Here is a 26941-nt window from a genome sequence, read left to right on the forward strand (position 1 = left end):
CTGAAGTGCTGCAAAGGGAACATCCCCACTGAACTGCATGAAATCTTCTGTCTTTGTTGGAGGGAAGGTGGAGTACCACAGGACATGAAGGATGCAAATATCGTCACACTGTACAAGAACAAAGGTGACAGGGGTGACTGTAATAACTACCACGGCATCTCTCTTCTTAGTGTTGTAGGGAAGCTGCTTGTCGTACTGAAGAGGCTCCAGGTGCTTGCAGAGAGAGTCTATCCAGAATCACAGTGTGGATTTCGAGGCAATAGTTCCACTATTGACATGGTATTTTCATTTAGACAGTTGCAGGAGAAAAGCAGGGAACAAAGAAAGCCATTTTTTGTAGCCTTCATAGATCTTACGAAGGCTTTTGACTTGGTTAGCAGGGACGGCCTTTATAAAATTCTCCCCAAGATTGGATGTCTACCTCAGGTCCTCAACATCATCAGGTCCTTTCATGAGGAAATGAAGGGCACTGTAGTTTTTGATGGCTTAACTTCAGATTCCTTTGATATTCGAAGTGGAGTGAAGCAGGGCTGTGTCCTCGCGCCAACTTTATTCGGGATCTTTTTTGCTGTCATGCTGAAACATGCTTTTGGAACTGCAACAGAGGGTAATTACCTCTGGACCAGATCAGATGGAAAACTCTTTAATCTCTCTAGATTGAGAGCAAAGTCTAAAGTCCAGCTGAAATGCTTACAGGATTTCCTCTTTGCTGATGATGCTCCTGTCACTGCTCACTCTGTTGAAGACCTTCAACAACTTATGGACAGTTTTAGCAAGGCCTGCCAAGACTTTGGACTAACAATCAGCCTGAAAAAAACACAGGTCATGGGTCAGGACGTGGATTCACCGCCCTGTATTACAATCTCTGCACAAGAACTGGCGGTCGTCCATGACTTTGTGTACCTCGGCTCAACTATCTCTGACACTCTCTCTTTAGATACTGAGCTGAATAAATGTATTGGTAAAGCGGCCACCACATTTTCCAGACTTACAAAGAGAGTATGGCTTAATAAGAAGCTGACGGAACATACAAAGATCCAGGTCTATAGAACCTGTGTCCTGAGCACACTCTTGTACTGCAGTGAGTCTTGGACCTTCAATGCACGGCAGGAGAAAAAGTTGAACACCTTTCATATGCGCAATTTCTGACGAATTCTTGGCATCACCTGGCAGGACAAAGTTCCAAATAGCGCAGTCTTGGAACATGCTGGAATTTCTAGCATGTATACACTATTGAAACAGCGACGTCTACGCTGGGTGGGGCATGTCGTGAGAATGGCTGATGGTCGGATTCCGAAAGATCTCCTGTATGGAGAATTAGTGCAGGGAAAGTGCCTCAGATGTATACACTATTGAAACAGCGACGTCTACGCTGGGTGGGGCATGTCGTGAGAATGGCTGATGGTCGGATTCCGAAAGATCTCCTGTATGGAGAATTAGTGCAGGGAAAGTGCCTCAGAGGGAGACCACAGCTGTGATATAAGGATATCTGCAAGAGGGACCTAAAAGCCCTGGGAATAGACATTAACAACTGGGAAACCTTGACCTCCATTCGTTCAGCTTGGAGGCTAAAGATGCAGCATGGCCTTCTCCAATTCGAAGAAACAGTTGTTCGGCAGGCTGAGGCAAAGAGGCAGTCCCGGAACCAGCAAAATCTGGGGGCTGGGCAGGGGACAGAATGTATCTGCCCTCAGTGTGGAAGGGATTGCCACTCTCGAAGTGGCCTTTTTAGTCACACTAGATGCTGTTTTAGGACCTCTTTCCAGAGCACGATACCATAGTCTCTTGAGACTGAAGGATGCCAATGTGGAATGTAATACTGCAGCAAGATATTCCATGAACAGTTTTTAAGACCATCTAATTCAGAAACAATTCTATAGTTAATAATATTAAAAATATAAACAAAACAGATACTACTGGTTGGCTACAAAGCCTTCATTAAAAAAATGGGGGTTTTTTTGGTTATACTATACATTTTGTCATACAAATGAAACAATTCATTCTCAGAGTGAAACAGGCACAAAATAAAGCTAACATCAAGCATCAACTTTCCTAATATATCCAAATGTATACCACACATTCTACTACTACCTGTTACTTGCTGCTGCAGAGTCAAACAAGAAAAGTTGGTAACTTGCCCTTCAGAGTTGCAGGATACCAAAACTTGTTCCTGGTCAAGTCTCTAACCCTTCTCTATAATCTATCTTCAACTAAATACCTCCAAAGTGAAAGATGATCATTGATAGAAATGTAAAACCTATGAGATAGGCAGACTGATCCAGCTCTTGCCCTTCCAATCCTGCAAAATATGCTGTGCTTTTCTGGGAAAAAATTCCTACCTAAATGGCAAACCAAAGCATTTTGAGATACATACAATAAAATATATTTCATTGGCCCATAAGTACTTTTTTCAAGACGCAACTGAACTTTCTGTTTTTTCTTTGAAGACTTTTCACTTTTCATCCAAGAAGCTTCAACTCTGATTGGATGGTGGGGAATGGAAGGATTTATACTCCTTGCAGACAGCTGGTCATTTTTTTAGTAGGTCATTGACGCCACTTGGAGGTTTACCTGTGTCATCAGGGTCACCTGATGCAAATGGTGCAAATGGGTGTGGAGCCTTCTTGGAACTATTGAAAGGACTGTGTTGTAACTAGAGGTACCTAGATGATGTTGTATCCTTCCCCCTCTGTTGACAGAGGGTTGTTCAATTTTGACATAGAGATCTTTGACTCCTCTTTCAAACCAGTGGTCCTTTCTGTTCAAAATGTGGACTTTGCTGTCTTCAAAAAAGTGGCAAATGCAGATGGACTGTTGAATCTTGCCCTGATGGGTTTGTACTCTTATGTTGTGCCATGTGTTTATGAAATGTTTGCTTTGTTTCCCCAATGTACAGATCTGCACATGGTTCACTGTGCACCGTGTATAGTGCACACTGTACTACATATACCACGTTGCTCAGTTTGTGTCTGATTGTTTTATCCTTGGGGTGGACAAGCTTCTGCCTTAGTGTATTCTTGGGTTTGAAGTGTTCATGTATGTTGTGCTGGCTAAAGTTCCTCCTGAGCTTTTCCGATATTCCTGCAATGTATGGAATGACAACATTGCTAGTTTATTGTTCTCTTCTTTGTCTGCTGTGGTGGAGCTCCTGTTGCGTCTTTTTTGAGATTTGATGAAGGCCCACTTGGGATAGCCACAAGTTCTGAGGGCTTCCTTCTTTTTCTTTCTCATCTTTGCTGGTAGGCAAGCCTTCAGCTCAGTGGTGTAAGGTTCTGATAACTCCCATTTTGTGTAGTTGGTGGTGAGAATCAAAATGTAAATATTGATCTCTGTGAGTTTTCTGTAAACTTCAATGTCTTCCTTAATGTGTACTACACAGTCCAGGAACATCTTCCAGTGTTAATTTAATGTATCTGTCCACAGAGTTGATGCATTTGGTGAATGCCTCCAATTCCTGTGTTTTGATCTTGACCCAAATATCATCCAAATACCTATACTAGTGAGTGGGTCAAATTCCTGTGAAGGAGTTTAGGGCTTTGGTTTCTACCTCTTCTATGTAGAGATTGGCCACAACGGGGAACACAGGTGAACCCATGGCACAGCTGAATGTTTGTCTGTAGAAACCTTCACTGTTAAAATAGATAGTAGTCAGGCAGAGGTCCAGCATGGCACATGTGGTCTGGGCTGAGGTTGGTTCTGTTACCTAAAGTGCTATCCTGTAGAAGTTGCTTCTTTGCTACTTTGACAGCTTCAGTTGTTGGAATGCAAGTGAAGAGGGAAGTTACATCACAGGAAACCATGGCCTCATCCGGGTCCAGTTTTAGTTTCCAAACTTTGCTGATGAAATTCTGTGAATTGTTGATATGATCTAACCACATTAGCTCCTCTAGTTAGCAACACCAGCCATCACATGAATTGTTGATGTGATGGGTGGTGTTGACTACTAGAGGAGCTAATAAGGTGGTTGGATCACATCAACAATTCATAGAATTTCGTCAGCAAGCTTCCTGGATGAGAAGCGAAAGATCTTCTAAGAAAAACAAGAAAGTCCAGTTGCTTCTTGAAAAAAGCACCTTTGGCACAACTATGACCTGGATGACTGAGAATCTCCACAGACATTTACCTTTCATTGGCATGCACAATTCCAGAGATCAATGGCCTCCTGGCTAGAAGACTGCAAAACAGCCCCGGTTTCAGCAAGATTATGGGTTATTTATCCCCAGAAATGTCATGTAGGAATGATACAGGAAACAGTGTATATCATCTTGTAACATTTAAAGCTGGAATGTAGCATTTAGTAACACTATAGGCTGCCAAAGTACTTTTAAATTCCATTCTACTACAGGACACTCTAACCTTCCCCTACCCCCACAGATGCTAGCACCATGTACCATAAACAATGACTTTTATTGTGTCAGTATACTGGCTCCTTTCAAACCAAAGAAAAGCAATAGTTTAATTTCTATTTGTCTCCTCCCCCTTCTGTCTCCAGGATCATCAGGTAATTTGCTTGTTCCTTTTTCTATTTCTACACAAGGTTTTCCATAAAAGAAATAATAAAAACGAAGGAATGAGGTTTGCCTTAATATCATACCGAGAAAAAAAATAAAGAACTCAAAGTGGAATTTCTAGTTAATTTTTAAACCTATCTTTTCCAAAATAATCATTATCTGAAATATTTTCCTTCTGCCTCTATTATTCTTGAACTACCTACTATCTGAGGATTGAAGTTCCTGAGGAGAAGGGAGACAAGTCTTTTCCCTACCTTAAATTACTAGCATCTGCCTTACAAAAAACCCGCAATCTTCCGCTCTAAGAGAGTAAAGGGTTAGAGAAATCTGCTTATGCCTTTGCAAAAGATAACACCTCTGTCTTATGCATGCTTATTGGGGATGTCTCTGTGACAATCTAAGTCTTATAACTGAGAAAGAGGATATATTTATTTATTTTCAGAACATGCCCAATATGCATTATTAATCAAGCAGCAAGTCAAATTTATACATTTCAATTATGCTTTAAAAATCAGAAACTAGTTAGTTTTATTCTTAGAATGAAGCTAAAATATTGTTTCATCCAATGCCTCTGGGAATAGTTAGTTGCAGTTACCTTGTGATTGAAAATGCAGCTCAAGAACTGGAACCTTAATGTATTTTTTTGGCTTGTCTTACTATTACCATGTATTGGGCTAAAACTGACAAACTGCTAACACAATTTCAGAAAAATTGCTCTTGTCAAGGATGTAAAGGTCTCCTTGGCTAGAACTCCCTGTACTGGAACATCATAATAGAACATTTTGGGCTCTTTGCACATGAATTATGCCTAAAAGACTTATTTTACAATGATGGAAGCAAAGATGTCTTATACTACCAGTAGTAGGTTGCTGGATATGTTTTTTTTTTAGTCAGTATTATATAAATATTTTCAATAGAGAAGCAAAGAAATATAACTTTTGGTCAAATTTGTTTACATAAATAACAACTGGAGCACAAATGTTAAAATAATGGACACTCACTGTTCTCCTGATTTGGAATACTTGGCAGTGAAATGCCACCCCTTTTATCTGCCTCATGAGTTTAACATTGTAACAACAACTGCAGTATATATACCTCCTGATGCTAACACTACCACAGCCATGAGTCATCTGTTAACTGCTATTAGCAAACAGTAACAGGCCTACCCGGATGGAGTGCTGGTGGTTGCAGGTGATTTCAATCAAGCCAACTTAAAGACTGTCCTCCCTTAGTTCTATCAGTACGTAGACTGTCCCACTAGAGGGAAAAATACCTTGGATCAGGTATATAGTAACATCATGCATGGATACAGGACTATGCCTTTACCCCACCTGGGACAGTCAGATCATATATCTGTGTTCCTGATCCCATCATATAGACCTCTTGTTAACAGAATTAGACCATCGATTAGAGAAATACAAGTGTGGACAGCGGGTGCATCGAAGCAACTTCAAGATTGCTTTGGGAGCACTGATTGGGCACTGTTTGAGGAGGACAATATTGATACTTACACTTCAACAGTACTGTTTTATATTAAAAGCTGCATTGATGTTGTCACTACAACCAGACAAGTACGGGTGCTCTCTAACAACAAGCCCTGGATAAATAGAGAAGTGTGTCTTTTATTAAGAGCAAGAAATGCTGCTTTCCATTCTGGTGATGTGCTACAATATAGCGAGGCAAGAGCTAAATTGAAAAAGGGTATCAAGGACACTAAAGCTACATAGAGACGGAGGATTGAACATCTTTTTGAGAACTCAGACTCTGGTCGGGTATGGCAAGATCTGTGACAAATCACAGGACAAAGCAATAAAAATAGTTTGTCTAGCAGTAGTGACTCTGGCTGAGCAGCTAAATAAATTCTTCAGCCGTTTTGAGGTGGACACAGGAACGACCAGCATTTACCACTGATAGTGCACCATTAACATCTACCATCGATAGACAACCATTTCTACGGCAGATCTCTGATGTGAGACGCACTTTCCAGAATGTTAATATCCGGAAGGCAGCTGGGCCTGATGGAAATCTGGGATGAGTTGTTAGGGACTGCGCTGCAGAGCTAGCTGGAGTGTTCATGGATATTTTCAATCTATCCCTGTCACAGCGCTCTATCCCTACCTGCCTAAAGACATCTATTATAGTGCCAGTCCCTAAGCAGACAGTAGTGGTATCCCTTAATGATTATAGGTTTAGGTTTACGTTAGGTTTAGGTTTATTAAATTTGTATACCGCCCTTCTCCCGAAGGACTCAGGGCGGTGAACAGCCAAGATTAAAATACATACAATATAAAAATTAAGATGAATTAAAACAGAATTAAATCAAATTGGCTTCCCAAAATTTAAAACCCTTTGCCAATAAAATAACCCATTAAAATTTTAAGCCAGCCCGGCTTGCTGAAATAGGAAGGTCCAGTAGCTTTAACATCTGTTGTCATGAAATGTTTTGAGAGGCTGGTGTTGAACTATATTAAAGCTAGTCTTCCATCTACTTTGGACCCATACCAATTTGCATATAGGAATAATAGATCAACTGACGATGCTATGTCTCTTGTTGTCCATACTGTATTGAATCACTTGGAACAACAGGGGACATATGCGAGGCTGTTATTTGTGGATTATAGCTCTGCCTTTAACACCATTTTACCCAACAGGTTGTTTTTTAAAATGTCAAATTTGGGTATAAATCAGAGGATTTGTTTGTGGATAAGGGGTTTTCTGACAGGTAGGCCACAGTCAGTAAGGATGGGATCTCACCATTCCTCTACTCTGATATTAAGCACAGGAGCCCCCCAGGGTTGTGTGCTAAGCCCTTTCCTTTATTCCTTGTACACACGACTGCACCCCATTGTATAATACCAACGCAATTATTAAATTTGCGGATGACGCAACAGTGGTGGGGCTCATTAATAAGAATAATGAGTCTGCTTACAGGAAGGAAGTACAAGGGCTAACATTGTCGTGTAATGAAAATAATCTCACACTTAACACCACAAAAACTAAAGAATTTATAATTGACTTCAGGAGGAAGAGAGATGTACATCTACCATTGTACATAAATGGTGAGGAGGTGGAGAGGGTAGGTAGTTTTAAATTTCTGGGCATTTATATCTCGGAGGACCTCTCATGGACTATGACTGCTAACATGCTTGTGAAGAAGGCACAGAAGAGGCTATACTTCCTGAGAATGCTCAGGAAGATAAATCTATCTCAGCATCTACTTCTGTCCTACTATTGCAGCATCATTGAGAGTGTCCTGACATACGGCATTCTTGCATGGTACGGGAGCAGCTGTAGCGGACAAAAAATGCTCTACAGAGAATCATTAAAACTGCCCAGAATATCATCGGACTCCAGCTACCAGCCCTGGACCACATCTTCGAATCTCGCTGTTTGAGAAAGTTGCATAACATTCTCAGAGACTCTTCCCATCCTGCTTACAATCTTTTTGGACTGTTGCCTTCTGGCAGAAGATACAGAACAATGAAAACTCAGACTACATGTTTTCTGAATACTTTTCATCCCAGAGCTATAATTGCACTCAACAATGAACTAAAGGGCCACCATCGGTGAACTGCTGGACAGTATTACTTGGTCTGTTGTGTGGATGTTTGGGTGGTTTAGGGGTGGGGAATTGTGGTGGGTGGGAGTGTGTTTGGGGATTGTTATGTGTGTTGGATCTCGTCTTTGGGTGTTAAGTGAATTTTGTTGTATGGGTATATTGTGTATACATGTACAATGACAATAAAGTTATTATTATTATTATTATATATTCACCAGGAGTTAAATCCAATTTGATGACATCTGACTAAGTAATAACATACTTCTAATGTTAAGTCTGAAAACAATTCTCTGCTTTTCTATTGAAAGATGTTCTAAATTTTCAGATTCCTCTAAATACCTGTTGTATTTTGATGCCATATTTTCCACTGATTGCACAGAAAATGAATATACTTCTGGGTTTTCCTTACTCTTGTACTTCTTCGTTCTTGCTCAGACAGTGCAGCAAAAAGCAAAAATATCCACTTTGTCAAGACTATTATCCCCTTGCTGTTTTAATACCCTTCTTGTTGATGCCAGTAGAATTGCTGGTAGATTACTCTCAGGGCATAAGAGTAAGAAGAAGCAAGGAACAAATGTGTCTGAAAATAGTGTGGAGATGAGAGAAAGGGTTCAAAGGGACCACAAAAAGGCCAATAAATCAGTCTTTTTCAATCTCCTGCCAAATGTGACAGACTACAATACCCATAGTTCAACATATCTAGGGATCTACTAAGACAGTAGCAATAAATCAGTCTCTTTTCCCAGAATATTAATACTGTACCATAGAATCCATTATTTCCTGTACAAAATGTATCATATATTAAATAGGATGGAATGGAATGGATTGTCTAAAACATATTTTAGCCTTTGTTTTTATAAATTAATGAGCATATTAATGCCTATACACACACATACATATATGGTATCGGGGTGAAATCTACTTACCTTCCCTACCGGTTCAGAAGTGCACTTGTCGCTCACGCGCACACATCACATGCGTGCGCGGACCCTCTGCACATGCACAAACCCTTCTGCGCATGCACAGAGGGTAAAAAACAGGTTAACAGAGGGCAAAAAACAGGTTAAAACCAGGAAGTAACAACGACCAGGCAGGTGGGTGGAGCCTCGCGCTGCCATCACTATCGGTTCTCTGAACCACTCGCCACCATCTCTACCGGTTCGGTTGAACCGGTCCAAACCGGTAGCATTTCACCCCTGTATGGTATATATAGCGCATCCTCATGTAGAATGCTATGCACTTACTTTTCTTTAAACAGTTCTTAGTACAGACTGATTTCTTTAAAAGTTACATTTCTGCCAAATCATCTATAGGTAGTTCAAATGCTTGCTTTTAAACAATCTGAAAATAACATCTCAAAATAAAACAACAAATCTAACAGTAAAATAAAATTCAAACTTAAATTCTATGAAGTTTAATTCTTTAATACTGACCCAGAGCTTAGAGAGAAGATACCAGGTTTGCTTAGAAAAAAAAAATGTTGAAGAAATTTTGAAGTGCTTCATTATAGAAGAACAATTTCTGCCCTTAATGGCAAGCATCTTCAATTCTGAAGGCACTTAGCTCACAGTCTCAGACTAAATAAACAGGCAGTTTTATGAGGTCATAAGAACTAAACTAAAATGTTATCTATTCTCCAAACAAGTTCTAAAACTAGATAAAGAGTTTTACCTAATATGTACCTTTGGATCATTTGGGATCAATAAATGAACAAGTATAATATTTTGACTCATTTGTTTAATTATCTTTATCTATTTTTAGGACTTGTGTTGTTAACATAACACATTTTAGGTAATATTAATGCAGAAATATCAAAAATTTAAAAGGGTTCACAAACCTTTAAGCACAACTGTAGCATTAATCAAATTTGCAATCACCCACAGCTACATTTTACCAAACAACTATAACTTTGGGTGGTTTGGGAGGAGATTATATATCTCCTATGATTCATTCACTTTGGGCCAGAAGATAGAGTGGATATAATAAATGTTAATTCAAATTATCAATTGGAGGAGGAGGAGGATTATTTATTATGTTTTTCAGGGCTTAATACTTTGGGTCATTCAATGAAAATTCTGGCTGAGAATTCAGGACAAAGAAAAAGGAGTACTTCATATAATTTATGGAATACATTGCTACATGTAATGGTTGAGGTCAGGTATTAGATTAGTTTGAACATAGTGCCGGCAAGAGAACAGAAGTTGTATTTTGTCTGAACTGTTTATTGTTTGATCCACAAATGCTTTATACATTTCAAGGAACTGAAGTGGAAATTGCTACTGCAACAAAATTTGCCTTATGCTAAACTTTGGTACCAGTTTATTTAACATTCTTGTCTAAACTGATTAATTATAGGTTTTTTTTAGTTAGTGCATTGTAAGCATTCCCTTCAAAGCATGTATAATGAGAAGTATGATAAAGATATGTATGCATGTTACGATTTAAGAATAACATAAAAAGTGTCTTCTATAAAATTTGGCTTTATGAGCTTAATTACTCATAATGCTCCAAGCAGGCCCCCCCCAAAAAAAGAAAAAAAGACTATGACTCTGCAGGGTGTAATAGGAAGTGTAAGCACTTGCTTCCGTGGTAAAGTATAAAAGATTAGATAGAATTATAAAACAGAATGTTTAAATTACTCTTTTTGTAATTCTCAGTTTTCCTAGGGCCATGCTTGATATATGTTAATGCTTCAATTCACTGAAATTCTCTTATAGGGCAGTTTTTGGCTCAACTGAATTCACAGGGATGAAAGCAATAATTCAACAGGCCACAATAATTCCAACTAAGAATTACATGACGTGGCTCTATTAAGCATTTCCATCACCATTATTGATATAAATGTGCTCCAGAAATATTAACTTCTAATATGTCCAGAGAGATAGTTTAGTCCAGAGAATAAATGAAAGCTGTTGTGGGATCCAGAAACATCTAGCTGTTAACTATTCAATTATCAACTATTATCAGATAGTTATGTCTGATCAAAATTGATAGAGAAACTCTACTATGAGAACCTGGAGGCAAGCAAGGGCCACTGATTCATAAGAGTGGACAAAGCATCAAATCCAATCTTGTGCTCAATGCAAGAATGGAAATTAAAGACTCTCTGACAGATACTTTTTCACCTTTGCTTGAACACAGCCAAGGAAGGAGATTTCACTACTTCTCTAGGTAATTGGTTCCACTATCAAATAGTTAGAAAGTTAGGAACAGTTACAGTTGGGAAGGTTTTTCTAATGTTCAGATAGAATCCGTTTTTCTGTCATTTAAACCCCTTATTCCCGGTGCTGTACTCTGGAATGATAGTAAATGGGTTGTGACCTTCTTCTATGTGCTAATTTCTCTATACACATCTAGAAATGCAATGTGAAAAACTAGAAATAATAATATTTAATAAAGTATATTAAATCACGAATACATGAAATCATGCATTGCAAAGCGTATATTTTCTCCTGCCATTATATTAATAGAACTCAGGGTCATTCAACAAGGCTGAACAGAGGGAGGTTCAGGACAGATTGTGCTTTGCACAGGATGTAGTTAATCTGTGGGATTATCTATCTACAATTTGGTGATGTCCCCAATTTAAACAATTTTAAGTGGAGATTAGAATTGTTTTTGTAAAACTAATAATGGCTATTAGTTATTATGGCTAAACTATATGTCTAGAATGCCATAGTTACCACAGCCAACTATTTTTTTTCCATTCCCCTTTGTCAGGTTCCCCAAACAAGAAAAACACACAGTAATTCTTCCATGTAGATTTCTTTAATGTTCCACACCTCTAGACAGAATCTTGGCAAACTAACCACACTGTTATCTACACCAGGGGTCCTCAAACTACAGCCTGCCGAAGCCATTAATTCAGACCATGAGGCTGCCCCGTCCACATCGCCCCGCCAACCCGCCATCTCCCACCCTTTGGCTAAGCACAGGATCTTCGTGAGCCCCGCAGCTGGAACTGGAAGGTAAGGCTAATATTTTTGGCCACCAGACTGCTTCTGGAGGCAGGGGAGGTCAAAAACAGGCCCGTTTTTGGCCTCCCCCGCCTCCAGAAGCACTCTGCAGGCCAAAAACGGTCTCCTGGGGCATCCACAAGCCCCATTTTTTACCTTTCCGCCTCCAGAAGCACTCTGGTGGCCAAAAACGGGGCACATGGAGGCCTCCTGGGGTGTCTGTGCACCCCATTTTTGACCTCCCCCAGCTCCAGTAGCACTCTGCAGGCCAAAAACAGGGCACGTGGAGGCCTCCCAAGGCGTCCGTATACCCCATTTTTTACCTCCCCCGCCTCCAGAAGATAGACAGAGAAAGAGAGAGAGACGAAGAGATAGACAGAGAAAGAGATAGACAGAGAGAGATGGAGAGATAGACAGAGAAAGAGAGAAGGGGGGAGGGAAAGAGAGACAAGAGACACAGAGAGAGAGAGAGAGAGAGAGAGAGAGAGAGAGAGAGAGAGAGAGAGAGAGACTTGTTGATTGTAAGCTCCTTGGGGCTGAGAAGAATTGCTGTAAAATTGAGTTTCCTGAAGTGGACCACTAGACTCCTAAACAACTTAAAAAACAATATAGTAAAAGAAAAGTCAACCAAAAAAGCAACATGCAAATAAAAGCAAATAAAACACCCCCAGGAGCCAAACAAATTAAAGTTTAATTTGTATTATTTAATGGACTGCTAAATTGGCCATGCCCACCTAATCACATGACCACCTAGACACGCCCACCCATCCACATGACCACCTAGACACGCCCAGCCAGCCAGTCTGGGCCCCCAACAGTCTGAGGGACCGTGAATTGGCTTTGTTTAAAAAGTTTGAGGACCCCTGATCTACACCATCTATACTCAAAGAGCTACTGGCGCTGTCTTGACCCCCTCACACAAACCATCTGAACTGAGCTGTCTCTTAATCCTCAGGAATACACTCCATCCCTCCTGAAAATCCAAGCCATAGAATCCACCACACCTTGCAAGTTCTGAAAATATCTGAAAGACTAGAGTCACCAGGCAGCCTACCAAAGAGTTCCACATGGTCTTGCTGCCTTTCTCAGAGACATGAAACAGCAGCCTGAGGCGAACTCTGGAGTTTTGACTCAGATGGAGATAGAAAAGTGGTGATTCTTGCATTGCTACCTGTAATGAGAAGCCTAACAGACCCCAAGAAAACAAAGGAAGAAATGACACTGTTGCCAAAGAGATGGTCCAGCCCAAAGGAGGGAGGGAAATATGAGAAAAAGAGCAATTTTGTCTTAATTATGCTAATTATAAATTGAGTGGACGAAGTGTTTTCAAGATTCTGTTATACTGCCCTACTAGCAATAAAAACCTTTTCAAAAATGCAAGTGGACCTTGTTTCTTGTGTGCCTCACAGGGCTTGATTTTAGTCTTGAAAACCTGTCAAAGCAATTCTCCCACTCAGCTCATACCTGGCATAATTAAGGAAGAGTTTCACTGAGACTCTCTCTGTACACAAGGTGAGAAAAGTTCTGATAAAACTGTCTCTGAGATTTACAGTGTGAGGCAGATTTAGGGAATAAAAAGGAAAAGGAGCCATAAATAAGCAAAGGTCGACTGTGTGATTATTTTTCAGATTAGTTACAGTTGGAAAATACTATTAAGAAATGTTCCAAAAGCTCTCTTAAAAATGACTTTTGATGAAAATTTGAATGGCTTAATTTTTTTTTAAACTGCACTGTCATCAGAAATACGCTTCAAACAAGACTTGCAAGTCATGCTTATTTTTGACATCAGTTGACATAATGTTTTTTGACCAGGAGAGGGAGTTAATAGAGACACAATCTAAATAAAATATTCCCTTGAGTTTTAACCTTGGAATTCAAAGGCTTGTGCAAATGACAGATACCTGGAAAGAAATCCTTTGCAAAAACGAAGAAATTATTCAAAGACATAGAATAGAAAAAAGTTCATTTTGATTCATCTGACTCAAAACCTGAAGTGGACCAAAGTTATAGAATCAATCACTTTTTAAATACGTAACTGAAAAATAGTAAATTAGAGATTATTGATCAAAATTACACTTATTTCCATACAGTGAGTTAACTTCATACGCATACAAAACAGTTGATAGAAAAATTCTAGTTCAAAAAAATCTTCCTGACATGAAATAAATGTCTAGGAAATTTCCTTCAATGGAATTTCAACATTTAACATACAGATAACCTGGACCTGGTTTTTGGGGGTTAAGTGAATTTTGTTGTATGGGTATACTGTGTATACATGTACAATGACAATAAAATTATTATTTATTTATTTATTTAAATTTCAAACTGCAGCTAATTAAGCATGCTTCAGTCCATGTTTTAATGCTGACTAGTGCAGATTGAAAATTATACTTGGATAACAATGACTGCCTATTTTAACACTTGTGTCCATTTCACTGCAAGCATATTAACTGCTACTTTGCCTCTAAATCAAAACATTACCTTCTGTTCATCTCTTTCTGTTGCATTATGGCATTTCTCAATTTTCCATTGCCGTAGAAAGTCTCGAAGATATCCAAAAAGGGTGAGCACACCATAACCTACATAAGTCAGCACGGCAACCAGCATTGGTGTTTCTTCAAAAGTTTCATTGAAAGGTATCTTATATAAACCTCCATTATGTGTAATATGATGAATCTGGAGGAAACAATAAAATATAAGAAAAATGTGGGATTAATCAATTTCCTTTGAGTCTTATTCTACCTAGAGACAAATACCGTTAGTATTATGTTTTGCTTATTATACCTCAGAGCCTAATATCCCATTAGCTAATAATGACAATTTAACTCTGTAAATTAATTTTAAAACAAATATTAAATTCAAATTTGGGGCTGCTTTTCATAAGATGATTTGAAAATATTTATGAATCAACTGACACCCAAAGGTACCAAACAAGCCTACTTTTTATAATCTTTACTATTCACTCTAGCCATGGAAGTGTTGGCAACAACATTTTAATCTAATAATCAGATTATTGGAAAGTGGCAGATAAGATGAATCTTCTAACTCTATTTACAGATAGTATGACTTTGATTCTCTCAAGTGCTTTTTGTTCAGCCAGCCATATTAAGGAGTTAAGAGGAATTTGCAGAACTATCAGTTAATTTTCATAAATTACATCTTATTTATTTTCATACTCTCCCAAAAACTAAACAGGAAATCTCCATAGTTTTAGGGATTCCAATTCCAATATACCGTATTTTTTGGACTATAGGACGCTCTGAAGTATAAGACGCACCTAGCTTTTGGGGAGGAAAACAAGAAAAAAAAATCTACCTCTGCCCCCCAGCAATTTGCCTACTTACAGCAAACAGCAAACAGCCTGGTCAGCTTCAGTACAGCCTGATTTAGCATGAGCAGCTGATTGGCGGTTGGATCAGCCTCTCAGAATACCACTGATCAGCTGTTCCAGGCTGAGGGATTGCCGCCACCCATCGCCACCTCCGCATGCCTCATTTTCAGCCACTGCACGTCTCGTTTTGGCCTCCGCACGCAACATTCACTCTATAAGACGCATAGACATTTCTATCCACTTTTTTTTGGGGGGGGGAAGTGTGTCATATACACCGAAAAATACGGTAAATCTTTAATATATTTAGGTATTACTATTACTAGAATATTAATCTTGGAATTATATTAATGCAACTACCTTATATAGTAAAAGGAAAAAAACCTCCTTTAAAAAATCATATTATTTAATTCTCTACTTGATTTTCAATCCATAACAATGATTCTCTGAAACATTAATCCAGCAGGATTTTAAACATAAGCAAGCCCTGTGAGTTTATATTTTGTTAATTCTGGGAATGATGTATCTTTCTGAGACTGAAGAATGACCCATTTGCAAAACCAAATTGTTTTGTGAGAATTCTGGTTTTCCAATGCCTATTCACTGACATGAATAGTGAACATCAAAGTACCATATTAAAAACTAAAGCGGCAGCATCAACACCTTAAGATGATCATGGTTAAAAGCAATAACAGGATTTCCATTATACTGCTGGACAACATTGAGCGACAGCTGCCAGGTTAGATAACAGTTGTAAAGCTCTTTATGCAGCATTAAGTTCAGGAAGTGGAAAGAAAGGGACTTTGAGAGATACTAATGCAAAACTGTGATTACCAAGAAAATCATTATATTTTAGCAGCCATAGGCAACCACCAAGTTTTGATTGTACTTTGTGCAGGATATAAAACCTATGGTTTATGAGATCAAAGTACTAGTATTAACAGCATGGGACCACAAAGGTTTGCTTTTTCTACCATATAAATCTTCCTGATTATCAACATTTTATTCAGGTTCGGATCCCTAGAAGAGCATGTATTAACTATGTGACTTTCCTGTTGAATGTTAAAAATCTTTTATAGATTTATTAGCCCAATATTATTTGAGATTTGTAGAAAATCTGGTAAATTGCTTTTATCTTTTTACACAGCTTGCATAACATTGATTTTAAAACTGGGTAAAAATTTTAAATCTTGCTCAAGCTATAGGCCTGTATTATTAACAATACATAATAAGATATTAACCATTTTGTTCCCTGGGTGATTGCAAAGATTACTTCTTTTTTTAAATATAACTTAAGCTTTAAAAAAGTAAAAAAAAACTAACAGAAAACTAATATGCAAAAGAGAAAAAAGAAGGCAGAATATAGAGAGAAATAGCAGACAGTGGTGCAGTAAAATAAAAAATACATAAAAATGAATGACTTCCAACTTCTTTTAGAGCAAATAAAAATAAAATTTGAGTTCTTGCACTACAATTATAATGTAATCATCTTTATAATCTACATATGTCACTAATATTCAAAATCGATGTTATTTCATTTTTTCTATTTTGTGCAGAAAGTCCACAAGAGTCTTGTAATTGGTATTAAATTTAGCCAGTATCTTTTCTCTAATCAGTCATCATTTTAGTCATCCCAGCCAGCTCCATCAGCTTTACCAACCACCCTTCCATTGTAAGTATCATTGAAACCTTCCAACATTGGGCTTAAAGAAGACATAGCTGCTATTATCACATACTGTATGAGGACAAACTACCATGCAATTTTTCCAAACTTTTGTCCACCAGTGCTAAAAGAAATGTTTCAGGTCTTAACTGTATATTGACCTTTTTTTTTTTAAAAAAAAAAATGCACTTCAGTCCAGTAATTATTAATGTTTTTACAAGTCCACCAAAAGTGGTGGTCATAATAATAATAATAATAATAATAATAATAATAATAATAATAATAATAATAATAATAATAATAATAATAATTTTATTTCTATACCGCCCTTCTCCCGAAGGACTCAGGGCGGTGTACAGCCTATTTAAAAACACAAACAACAATTTAAAATTTAAAATAATTAAATAAATTGGCTCAGATTTAAAACCCCAAAAAATTTAAATACCCCAATTTAAGACTATTTTATTGATAGGGACTAAAAAGTCCCTTCCTAGTGTTTATGTGTTAGAAGTTCCATTATATATATTTTCAATTTGTCCAGTGACAAATACCATCTATACATTATTTTATACAGATTCTCTTTCAGACTGTAACATAGTGTAAATTTCAACTCCTTGGTTCACATGTTTTCCCACTGCTGCATTTGTATACTATATACAACATTTGTAACCCACCTTACTGTTCATCCTGTTTCTAATCCCAACAGAAATTTATACCTTTTAACAATAAGATGTTCATTATTACTTGATCTTTAGTACATAATTCAACTTGAAATGCAGTTTTATCCTACTCAAAACCATACATTATTTTATCCAGTTTAATTCTGAGACTAGCATGTTTGTAAACCTAACATCCAATCTTAAAACTTGTTCATCAATTCTACTTGATGCCATAACTTCATATTTTTATTAAGATATTTATTTTTTGTTTGTTAATCAAGTCAGCTAGCATACCAAATTATTTTAGTTTTCTCATTGACAACTCTATCCTTTTCAACGTATCTTCCAATACCAATACCACATCATCTACAAATGCTCTCAATTTTTGTCTCTTTTTTAATGTCTTTACCCCCATTATCCCCTCATCTTGGTTTATATCTCTATTCAAAACTTCCAAAACCAATGTAAACAGTAGTGGGGATAATGAGCATTCTTGTGTGGTTCTTTATTTACTCTCAAAGGGTGTTGTTAAATTTACATTTAAAATAATTTGTGTTTTCTGTGAGGTATATGTTGATTTTATCCATGTTATAAACTTACCAAAAACCATAGCTTCTAGAACTTTAAACAGGAAAGACTAATCAAGAATATCAAAAGCTTTCTCTGTATCTACTGTAAGAAAATTAATACTGCTTGGTTTTTGTTGTGTTTTTCCAAATATTCTATAATATCTAAACCTCACATTATCTTTCAGATATCTTTTGGTAAGAATTCGCATTGGTCACAATGAATAAATTATTGTAGGACTGTTTTCAGTCTATGAGCAAATATTCTAAATATTTTATAGTCATATTCAGTAGTGATTATAGGTCTACAATTTTTAGTTAGGTTTAAGTCTTGTCCCTTTATGGGTATTAATGAAATGCTGGCTTTCCATGATTCTGGCAACTGCTCTTATATTGTATGATATAATTCAATGTATTCTGAAGGAGTTATGAATGCTCATTTTCAAAACATCATTATGAATGCTCATTTTCAAAACATCAATAATAATTCCTGAGAGTCCATGTGGACCTGGTGCCTTTTTTGGTTTGATCATTTTATAACTTCTAAAATTTCCATTATTGTCACACTCCAGGATAATTCATAATCTGTCTTTGTGTATCTGAAAGTCATGGTAAATTTTGCTTTTCAAAGTAACATTCTATTTTTACAGGAAAATGCCCTGCCTTTCATACAAATTAGAGTAGTAATATTGATGTAAAGTTTATTGTACAACATAATTATCCAATAAAATTGTATCTCCCTCTTGCAGCTTCAATATTTCAACATAACTGAAGTAGTAATAATAGCTTCAAGATCACCCCCTTTTTCTTCTTTTCTTAATTTGCAAGCCATTTCTCTGATTTGTAGACAAATTCAAAATTTTTCTTCGACACAGTTTAGTTTTCATGTCTCTTAGTGCCAACATGGATAATTGTTGTTGTAAGCATTTTGTTGGATATGAAATATCTTTGTGCAGAGATTATTTCTGTACATAATTAATCTTTCCCGGTATGGATTTATTATTTTTGAGTGAAACAAGGAAAAAATAAGAAGCAAAAAAAAAAGCAAAAGCATGAAAAATACATGAACTTTATATGAGAATGAAAATATGGTTTCATTTTTTTTTAAAAAATAAGACAAAACAAAAAATGAAGAAAAACACTGCAAGAAAAAGCAGTCTAGTAGCCACCTTCTCTTTCATTCCCAGACTTTTTTTCCCAGCCATCAATTGCTACTTAAATATTTTTAGCATATACTTTGGACACCTGCAATTATAGAAAATATATACAGTAGCTTAGGCTTCAACTGTAGAATTTTTGGTGCTCTCGGAGTATGGTTGTTTGCAGATAGTTCATTGTCCAATTAAGTAACATCAGTGGTAATCAATTTGGGATTAGTTTGCCTTGCTAATGTTGCTGGGGTATGTTTTCTCCTTGAAAGTTCTTTGATTAGAGTTTTGTTTTCTGCTTGATTACTTGTTTGATTTACTCATCTGGGTGTTGATTACTGTACATAATGTCTTTTCACCTTTGTGTTTCAGTTCTTAACTTTTTTATTGTCTTTTTTGAATGACGATACAATCTGCTATGAGTACTGAGAGTGATGATTCCATGGGTGTTCCTCTTGATTTGTTTGTCATAGCAGAAACTGTGATGCAGTCTCTAGAAACTATAGCATTCCACAAGTACAACTAAAAGTAGGGATCCAGTACACAGACAATACTTTTGTCACAATAAAAGAAGGAACACCTAGAGAAACAACTCAAACAATCAATAAGAAAACAAGAAAAAAAATAGCATATTACCCTTCCAGGATATCCTCATAAGCAAAGGAAATGACAGCAGATTAGAAACCCAAGTTTGAAATTGCAATGGCACTGAAAGAAGTGTTTTTCACACGTACAACTGTTGCAGCATCTCCATGGTCATGTGCAGGGTGTATAATCAATGATTTTTTTAAAAAAATTAAAAAAAAAACAGATTTTTTTGATTTAAATTGGATTTTTTTGATTTAAATTGGATTTTTTTTATTTAAATTGGATTTTTTTTATTTTTATCGAATTTATTTTAATAAAAAACTTTTGGGGTAAAAATCTATCATAAGATAGTTTTCTATTTAAGATACATAAATAATTTAGTTTATTCAGCATGAAATGGAGCTTAGTTATGTAGCATGAGGCTGTATATTCTGCAACACTGGGACTATTGGTGAGTCAACAGTGGGTCAAAGGAGTAGCAGAGATGACAGTTGCTCTTTAAAAATTATGATTTAAATCGAGTTGATTTAAATCAAGCCTTTTTACTAGTGATTTAAATCATGATTTAAATTGTGATTTAAATCAACTCAATTTAAATCAAATCCACCCTGGTCATGTGATCAAAATTCAGACACTTTGGCATCTGGCATGTAATTATGATGGTTGCAGTGCCCAGGGTTAGGTGATCAACTTTGGTGACCTTCTGAAAAGCAAGGTCAGTGGGGAAGTCAGATTCATTTAACAACTGTGCTACTAATGTAATAACTGCAGTAATTCACTTAATTGTGGCAAAAAAATAAAATGGAACAAAACTCGCTTAACAGCTGTCTTGCTTAGCAACAGAAATTTTAGGCTCAATTTTAGTCGTAAATCGAGACTTACCTATACTAAAAAAAACCTCACACTAACACAGAACATAGAATAACAGAGTTGGAAAGGACCTTGGTCTTCTAGTCCAAGAAGTCCTGCTTGAGAACCCTACCATTTCAGACAAGAGGCTGTCCAGTCTCTTCTTAAAAGCCTCCAGTGATGGAGCACCCACAAATTCTGACGGCATTGGTTAACTATTCTCACCATTACGGAATTTCTCCTTAGTTTTAGGTTGCTCCTCTCCTTGTTTACTTTCCATCCATTATCTTCCCTTCCCTTCTGGTGCTCTGAAAAAGAGTCTGGTCCCCTCTTTGTGGTAGCTCCACAAATATTGAAACACTGGTATCATGTCTCCCCTAGTCCTTCTTTTCAGTAGACATACCCAATTCCTGCAACTGTTCTTCATATAGTTTAGTCTTCAGTTCCCTAATCTTCTTAGTTACTTGTCTCTGCACTCTTTCCAGAATCTCAACATCTTTTTTATATTGTGGTGACCAAAACTGGATGCAGAATTCCAAGTGTGGTCTTGCTAAGGCTTTATAAAACAGTTCTAATACTTCACAAGAACTTGATTCTATCCCTCTATTAATAGTCTAGAATTGCATTGGCTTTTTTGGCTGCCGCTGCACATTGCTAGCTCATATTTAAGTGATTGTCCACTCTTACAGTTACTGCTATTGAGCCAGGTTTCATCTCATCCGTAACTGTACTATTGGTTTTTTGTTTTTTTGTTTTTGCCTAAGAAATCCAATCTATATTGGATTTCATTTTGCTAGATAGTGGCCAGTGTTCAAGTCTGTTGAGATCCATTTGGAATTTGGGCCCTTCTTCTAGGGTATTGGCTATTCCTGACAGTTTAGCGTCATCTGCATATTTGATGAGTTCCCCTTCTATTCCCTTATCTAGATCATTTATAAAGATATTGAAAAGTACTGGGCCTAAAATGGAACCTTGCGGTACTCCACTGCTTCCTTCCTTTCATGTAGATGTAGTTTTGTTAATACATTGAGTATGGTTTGTCAGCATTATAAATCCATCTGATGGTGTTGCTGTCTATCCCACATTTTTCTAGCTTACCAAGAATTAGCTTGTGGTCTAGTTTGTCAACTGTTTTACTGAAATCCAAGCATACTATGTCCATAGCATTTCGCTAGTTCAGCCACTTTGTCAAAGAATGAAATAATCTGTTTTTGACAAATCCATATTGGCTTCTGGTTATAACTTTGCTTGCTTTTAGGTGTTCAAACATTTGTTGCTTGATTATCTTTTCCAGGATATTCCCAAGTATTGATGGTCTGTAGTGTCTGAGTCTGTTTCCCCACCCCTTTCTTGAAGATGGGAGTTACATCAGCTCTTTTCCAGTCCTTAGGTAGTTCCCCAGTGCTCCAAAAACTTCGAAAGACATGGTACAATGGTTCCAAGATCACACTACCAGTTCCTTCAGAACTCTAGGATGTAATCTGTTAGGACCCAATGATTTGAATTTGTCTAGAGTCGACAGGTATTCTCTTATATTTTTCTTGCTTATTTTAATTTACATTTCTAATATATCTTCTACGGCTTTGTTTTTGGTAAATTGGGTTGTATTTTATTTTTGTGTGAAGACAGATGCAAAGAATGAATTAAGCAGTTCTGCTCTCTCTCTATTGTCTGTTACTTCTTGCTATCTTCTCCCATTAGTGGACCTATTGTTTGATCTTTTTCTTGTTTTTTTATGCGCTGAAAGAAATTATTAATTTTGACATTTGTTGCAAGAGTTACTTCATTCCGAGCCTTGGCTTTCCTGACTTCCTTTGCAGGTTTGAGCTATTTGTTGGTATTCTGCCTTAGATTTTTTTGTACTTATCCCTTTTCTCTTTTAGTTTGTCAGTGAGTTCTTTATGCAACCACGCTGGTTTCTTCTTTTTCTTTTTCAATGGTATAGAGCTGGACTGGGCTTTTATAATCATATTTTTCAGAGTTTCCCAAGTTTCTTGAGTTGATTTCTCCTTTAAGATTTTCATCCATGGGCTCCTTCCCAAGCTCTGAGTTTGTTAAAATCAGCTCTTTTAAAGTCTAAGACACTGGTTTGATTATACTCTATTGCTTGTGTCTGCATTATATTGAAATCTATTATGACATGGTGATTCTCCCCCAAAATTCCTGCAAAGTTGCCAGCTACTTTGGTTAGGAACCTGTTCAATCTCCCACTTGATGCAGAGTTTGCTTCCCAGCTGTAATTTGTGCAGAATATATTAAAATTTAGGGGATTATATATATTAAAAAACAATTTAAAAGATATGAAATTAATATGCTAACTGCTAACATCTATGAATTCTATGGATATTAATTGCAATTCCATTTAATGTTTCTAAATTAATGTTATTAAAATGAATATTACTCTTAACCGATTTAAATTTTAAGAAGCATTTCCAACTTATTTCCAAATAGATTATTTTGTTCAGATAAACAATATACTGAGGAATGTTCTACACGAAGAATAGACCATGAAGACTTTCATTAACGAAGCTGAAATTATTTTTTTATGAAGAAAGTTTTATTTATTTGACCTTAAATAATCACTGGGCATTTACCACCTACATTTATGTGGAATGAGAATTTTATTGAATATTAATCTGTATAGGCTTTATTATAAGAGTATTATTTACTTCTATTAGAATCTTGGCAGTCATCTGGATCAACAAATGGCGTTTTCATTTTTTTATTTGACAGCACTTACAAGTATATGGGACATACAATGCATATGATGCTGAGTGCCTTGAATATTTAACTTTACGGAAAAATTCTACTTTATACTAGTAACTTGAAAATATATTTAATGATGAATACAATAAATAGGTGGAATATCACTGGATGCAAGTCTTTAAAAAATCTTGCAAATGCTAAATAAATCTCAAGTCTAATTTGTATTGGATACTCCAAAGAATGCATGAGAAAAGAGATATAAATATAATATTTATATTAGATATAAAATAATGATGATATTATCATCCATTTTGGCGGTTCTATGGGCCAGGTCTCTCTACATCTTGCACTAATAAAATAAATTTATGGGAAAATATTTTTATATTAATTTTGAGTTATATTCCAAAATTGTGGAATTGACCATTTTTGACAAACTGAGGTTATAAAAGGCATAGGGAACATCTAAAACAATATATTGAGAGTCTCAAAAATCACATATCAGGCCTGGATTCAAGAAATGTGTATACCGTACCAGTTTTTTAAGGCTATTTTTCTGCTAATCAAAAAGGATATTTAGCACAGATTTTACAATATTTTACCACACCAGACAATATTTATGGATATTTGGAAATTCTGTCATTGGAATATATGTGTGATATATTTATATGATTTATATTAATTCAATAGGTAAATTACTGGGAGTTGTGCCACTTTTGAGTTATTTTGTTTTCATAATAGAATTTCATAATTAATTGGGTTATCTGATAGAAGGGTGTGCATATTTTTTGTTTTTAGGTGATCTTACAGCATTTTTGTTGTAAATTGCTTCCCCTATATTTTCTTTAACGATTGCAAATAATAATGTAATCTCAAAGAACTTGCTTTTGAAATGATTTCTCTTAGAATGATTAAGTTTTTATCTATCATGGATCTTAGCCTTTTGGACCACAGATTTCTCATTATTATAAGACTTAAACTGGGTAGCACTGGCTCCTGGGGACAAGTTAGTTAAAGAATACCGCACAACTAACAATCTGCAATTACAGGCGTCAAGCCAACAGGGAGCAGTCAACTGGGATGATGTTGTCTATTTAATGGTTTGTTAATATATAGCTTTGAAAGGAAGACAAGTGGCCAAATGTTTTGGAAACTCATAGTTTGAATAGCTTCCAAGACCAATTAAGAATACAAGTATAAATAACATTGGGATAAGAGCAAGCTACCAGCTCTGGGTTATAAAATTTGGAGGATCATCAGATGGCAGAAGAATCTTTGGTACTCTATGCTATCCCATAACTGGATTTTGCATGTTAGATTTCGTAGCTTTAAATTTACAATTGCTTAATTCTCATAAGAACTGCAAAACAGCCAGAGTGAAATTTTATTATCATCATTTAATTTGGGCAGTAGTCAAATGGAATGGAGGAAGAATACTAGGTCAGTAGATCAATAGCCATTTGGGAAAAGTAGAATAAAAGACAAGAGGATGAACAGCAACAAGGTGGATAGACCTGATACAGCAGCCATGTGTGCACCATTGGAAGAGCTAAAAAGCCAAGCTGAAGATAAATTATCCTGGAGAAGTTCTATCTATGCTGCTAAGAGTTGATGCTGCCTCAATGTCTATAATCAATCATTTGATCTTGGATAAGTGTAGTAATATGACCTGTATCATGAAGATTGATAAGACTGTGGAAATGAATTTCTTCCAATTTTGACTATCTTCATTTTCTGTACAATGTAAATAAAATGCAATGGATAGCGAAGTGGAGTTAGTGTTTATAATATTTATTATGATTGTTTTTCTGAACACCCATGTACAGTTCTGGTTGTCACAAATAATATAAGAAAAATGTTGGAACGGACCTTGGAGAACATTTGTTTAACTTTTTTCCCAATGCAGGAATTCCCAAATAGATGACCACCCATCTTGTGTTTAAATACTTCCACAAAAGAAAACCTACTGACTTCCAAAGGAGTTTCTTCAATCTATTTCCTTGTTTTTTTTTTAATTATATCTATATCCTGCTGAAATCAAATAAATTTTTGTATTTATTACTTATCAATTTATATAACCATCCATCTTCCAATCATGACTCTGGGTTGCTCTATAAATCATGTCATGCCAAAGAAAACCACAACAATAAGCTTTTTCTAAGCTATGGGTCCCCTGCATTGGGGAACATCCAGGTCATCAAGAAGTCATTGTATTCTACTATGAAAAGACATTAAATATCTGAAGTTATCTTGCGAAAACATAATTTAAAATTATCTATTAATCTCACATAAACCTCATTACAACATAATACAAGCTATGGTTGCATTAAGAAGTTCGCACAGAAGAATACTGTCCATATGCATGTTACAAAATATTCCTGGGATTATGGGAGAAAGTGACATGCCAGCCATAAATCAAGGCACTGCTGACACAATAAAGTACAGTTCATAATTTAGCAGGAGTTCTAGAAATAAGTCGTAGGTTCCATACCAGAGACACAAACATTTTGCTAGTTGGAACATCTTACACTCCTCATTCCCAGCATATTCATGACCTACACTGCCATAGTTCGCCTTACAAAAGGCAACATTTGTTTGCACAGCGCCCAGAAGCACAAACCATGGCAGCCTGTGTGTGATTATTTTACGGTTCAACGTGCCAAGTACACCTAGAGTCAACTGAGGGGGTGGGGAGGGGTGAGAGGGAACCGGGAAGGAAAACTTTTCCCTCTGAAAAAGGGTCAAAGCGAGGAGACGCCAAGCCGCCTCGACGCACCAGGAAACGAGGGCAGAAAAGAGACAGCGAGGAAGCCGAACTGCTCAAGGCCATCCTTTCCTCATTCCCGCCGCGTGACTGACAGCGAGGAATACCAGCAAGGCACAGCCCGGCCCGGCCCGAGGCCTCTTGACTGGCAGCGAGAGCAGACCAGGCCTCCGTCACCCTCAAGAGGCATCCTGGCTGCCGCGCCTTCGTTACAGATGCGCCCACCACCGCCTTACCTGGTCGTGGGGCTCGGGCCCGGCGAAGCCTCGTACGTAACCGTTTTTCCGACCGCAGCCGTTCGCTGGGAGGCTGCAGCCGTTGGCACGAGGTTGCCCGCCCACCTTTTGGCCGCTGCGCTTCATGTTGCCGGCTCGGACAGCAGCCACCTAGAACCCAACCACCGCCCGTCCCAGGGCTGCTTTATCGCACCGGAAACTCAGCCGGGAGCCTTCGCCAATCACAGGCCGGAGCGTCACTCTGGAGGCGGGGACGGCGCGCCCTTGGCCCGAAGCCGGGCTAGCCTCGCCCGTTGTGAGGAGAAGGCGCTCGCGGAGGAGGAGAGCGACTTCATTCGCTGCCGAGCGGCAAGCAGGACCCCCAGAGGCGGAAGCAGAGGACGATGCTCCAAGCTTCGGCGAGACCAATCA

The 26941-nt window shown here is 37.3% G+C and overlaps 1 protein-coding gene across 1 annotated transcript in view; it reads right to left on the reverse strand.

The window, feature by feature from the left end:
- The window catches only part of SPTLC2 (serine palmitoyltransferase long chain base subunit 2), a 58508-nt gene extending 31840 nt beyond the window's left edge, over positions 1 to 26668 (reverse strand). The window contains exons 1-2 of the mRNA XM_070931438.1: positions 26531 to 26668; positions 14508 to 14702 (exon numbers count right to left, since the gene is read on the reverse strand). Of these exons, the coding sequence (XP_070787539.1) occupies positions 14508 to 14702; positions 26531 to 26656 (321 nt within the window). The 5' untranslated portion in view covers positions 26657 to 26668. The remainder of the gene's footprint in view (positions 1 to 14507; positions 14703 to 26530) is intronic.
- Between the last annotated feature and the right edge of the window lie 273 nt (positions 26669 to 26941).

Source organism: Pituophis catenifer, unplaced genomic scaffold, assembly GCF_029215685.1.
Source record: "Pituophis catenifer annectens isolate HBS135680 unplaced genomic scaffold, rPitCat1.0.hap2 SCAF_1, whole genome shotgun sequence".
Taxonomy (NCBI): Eukaryota; Metazoa; Chordata; class Lepidosauria; order Squamata; family Colubridae; genus Pituophis; species Pituophis catenifer.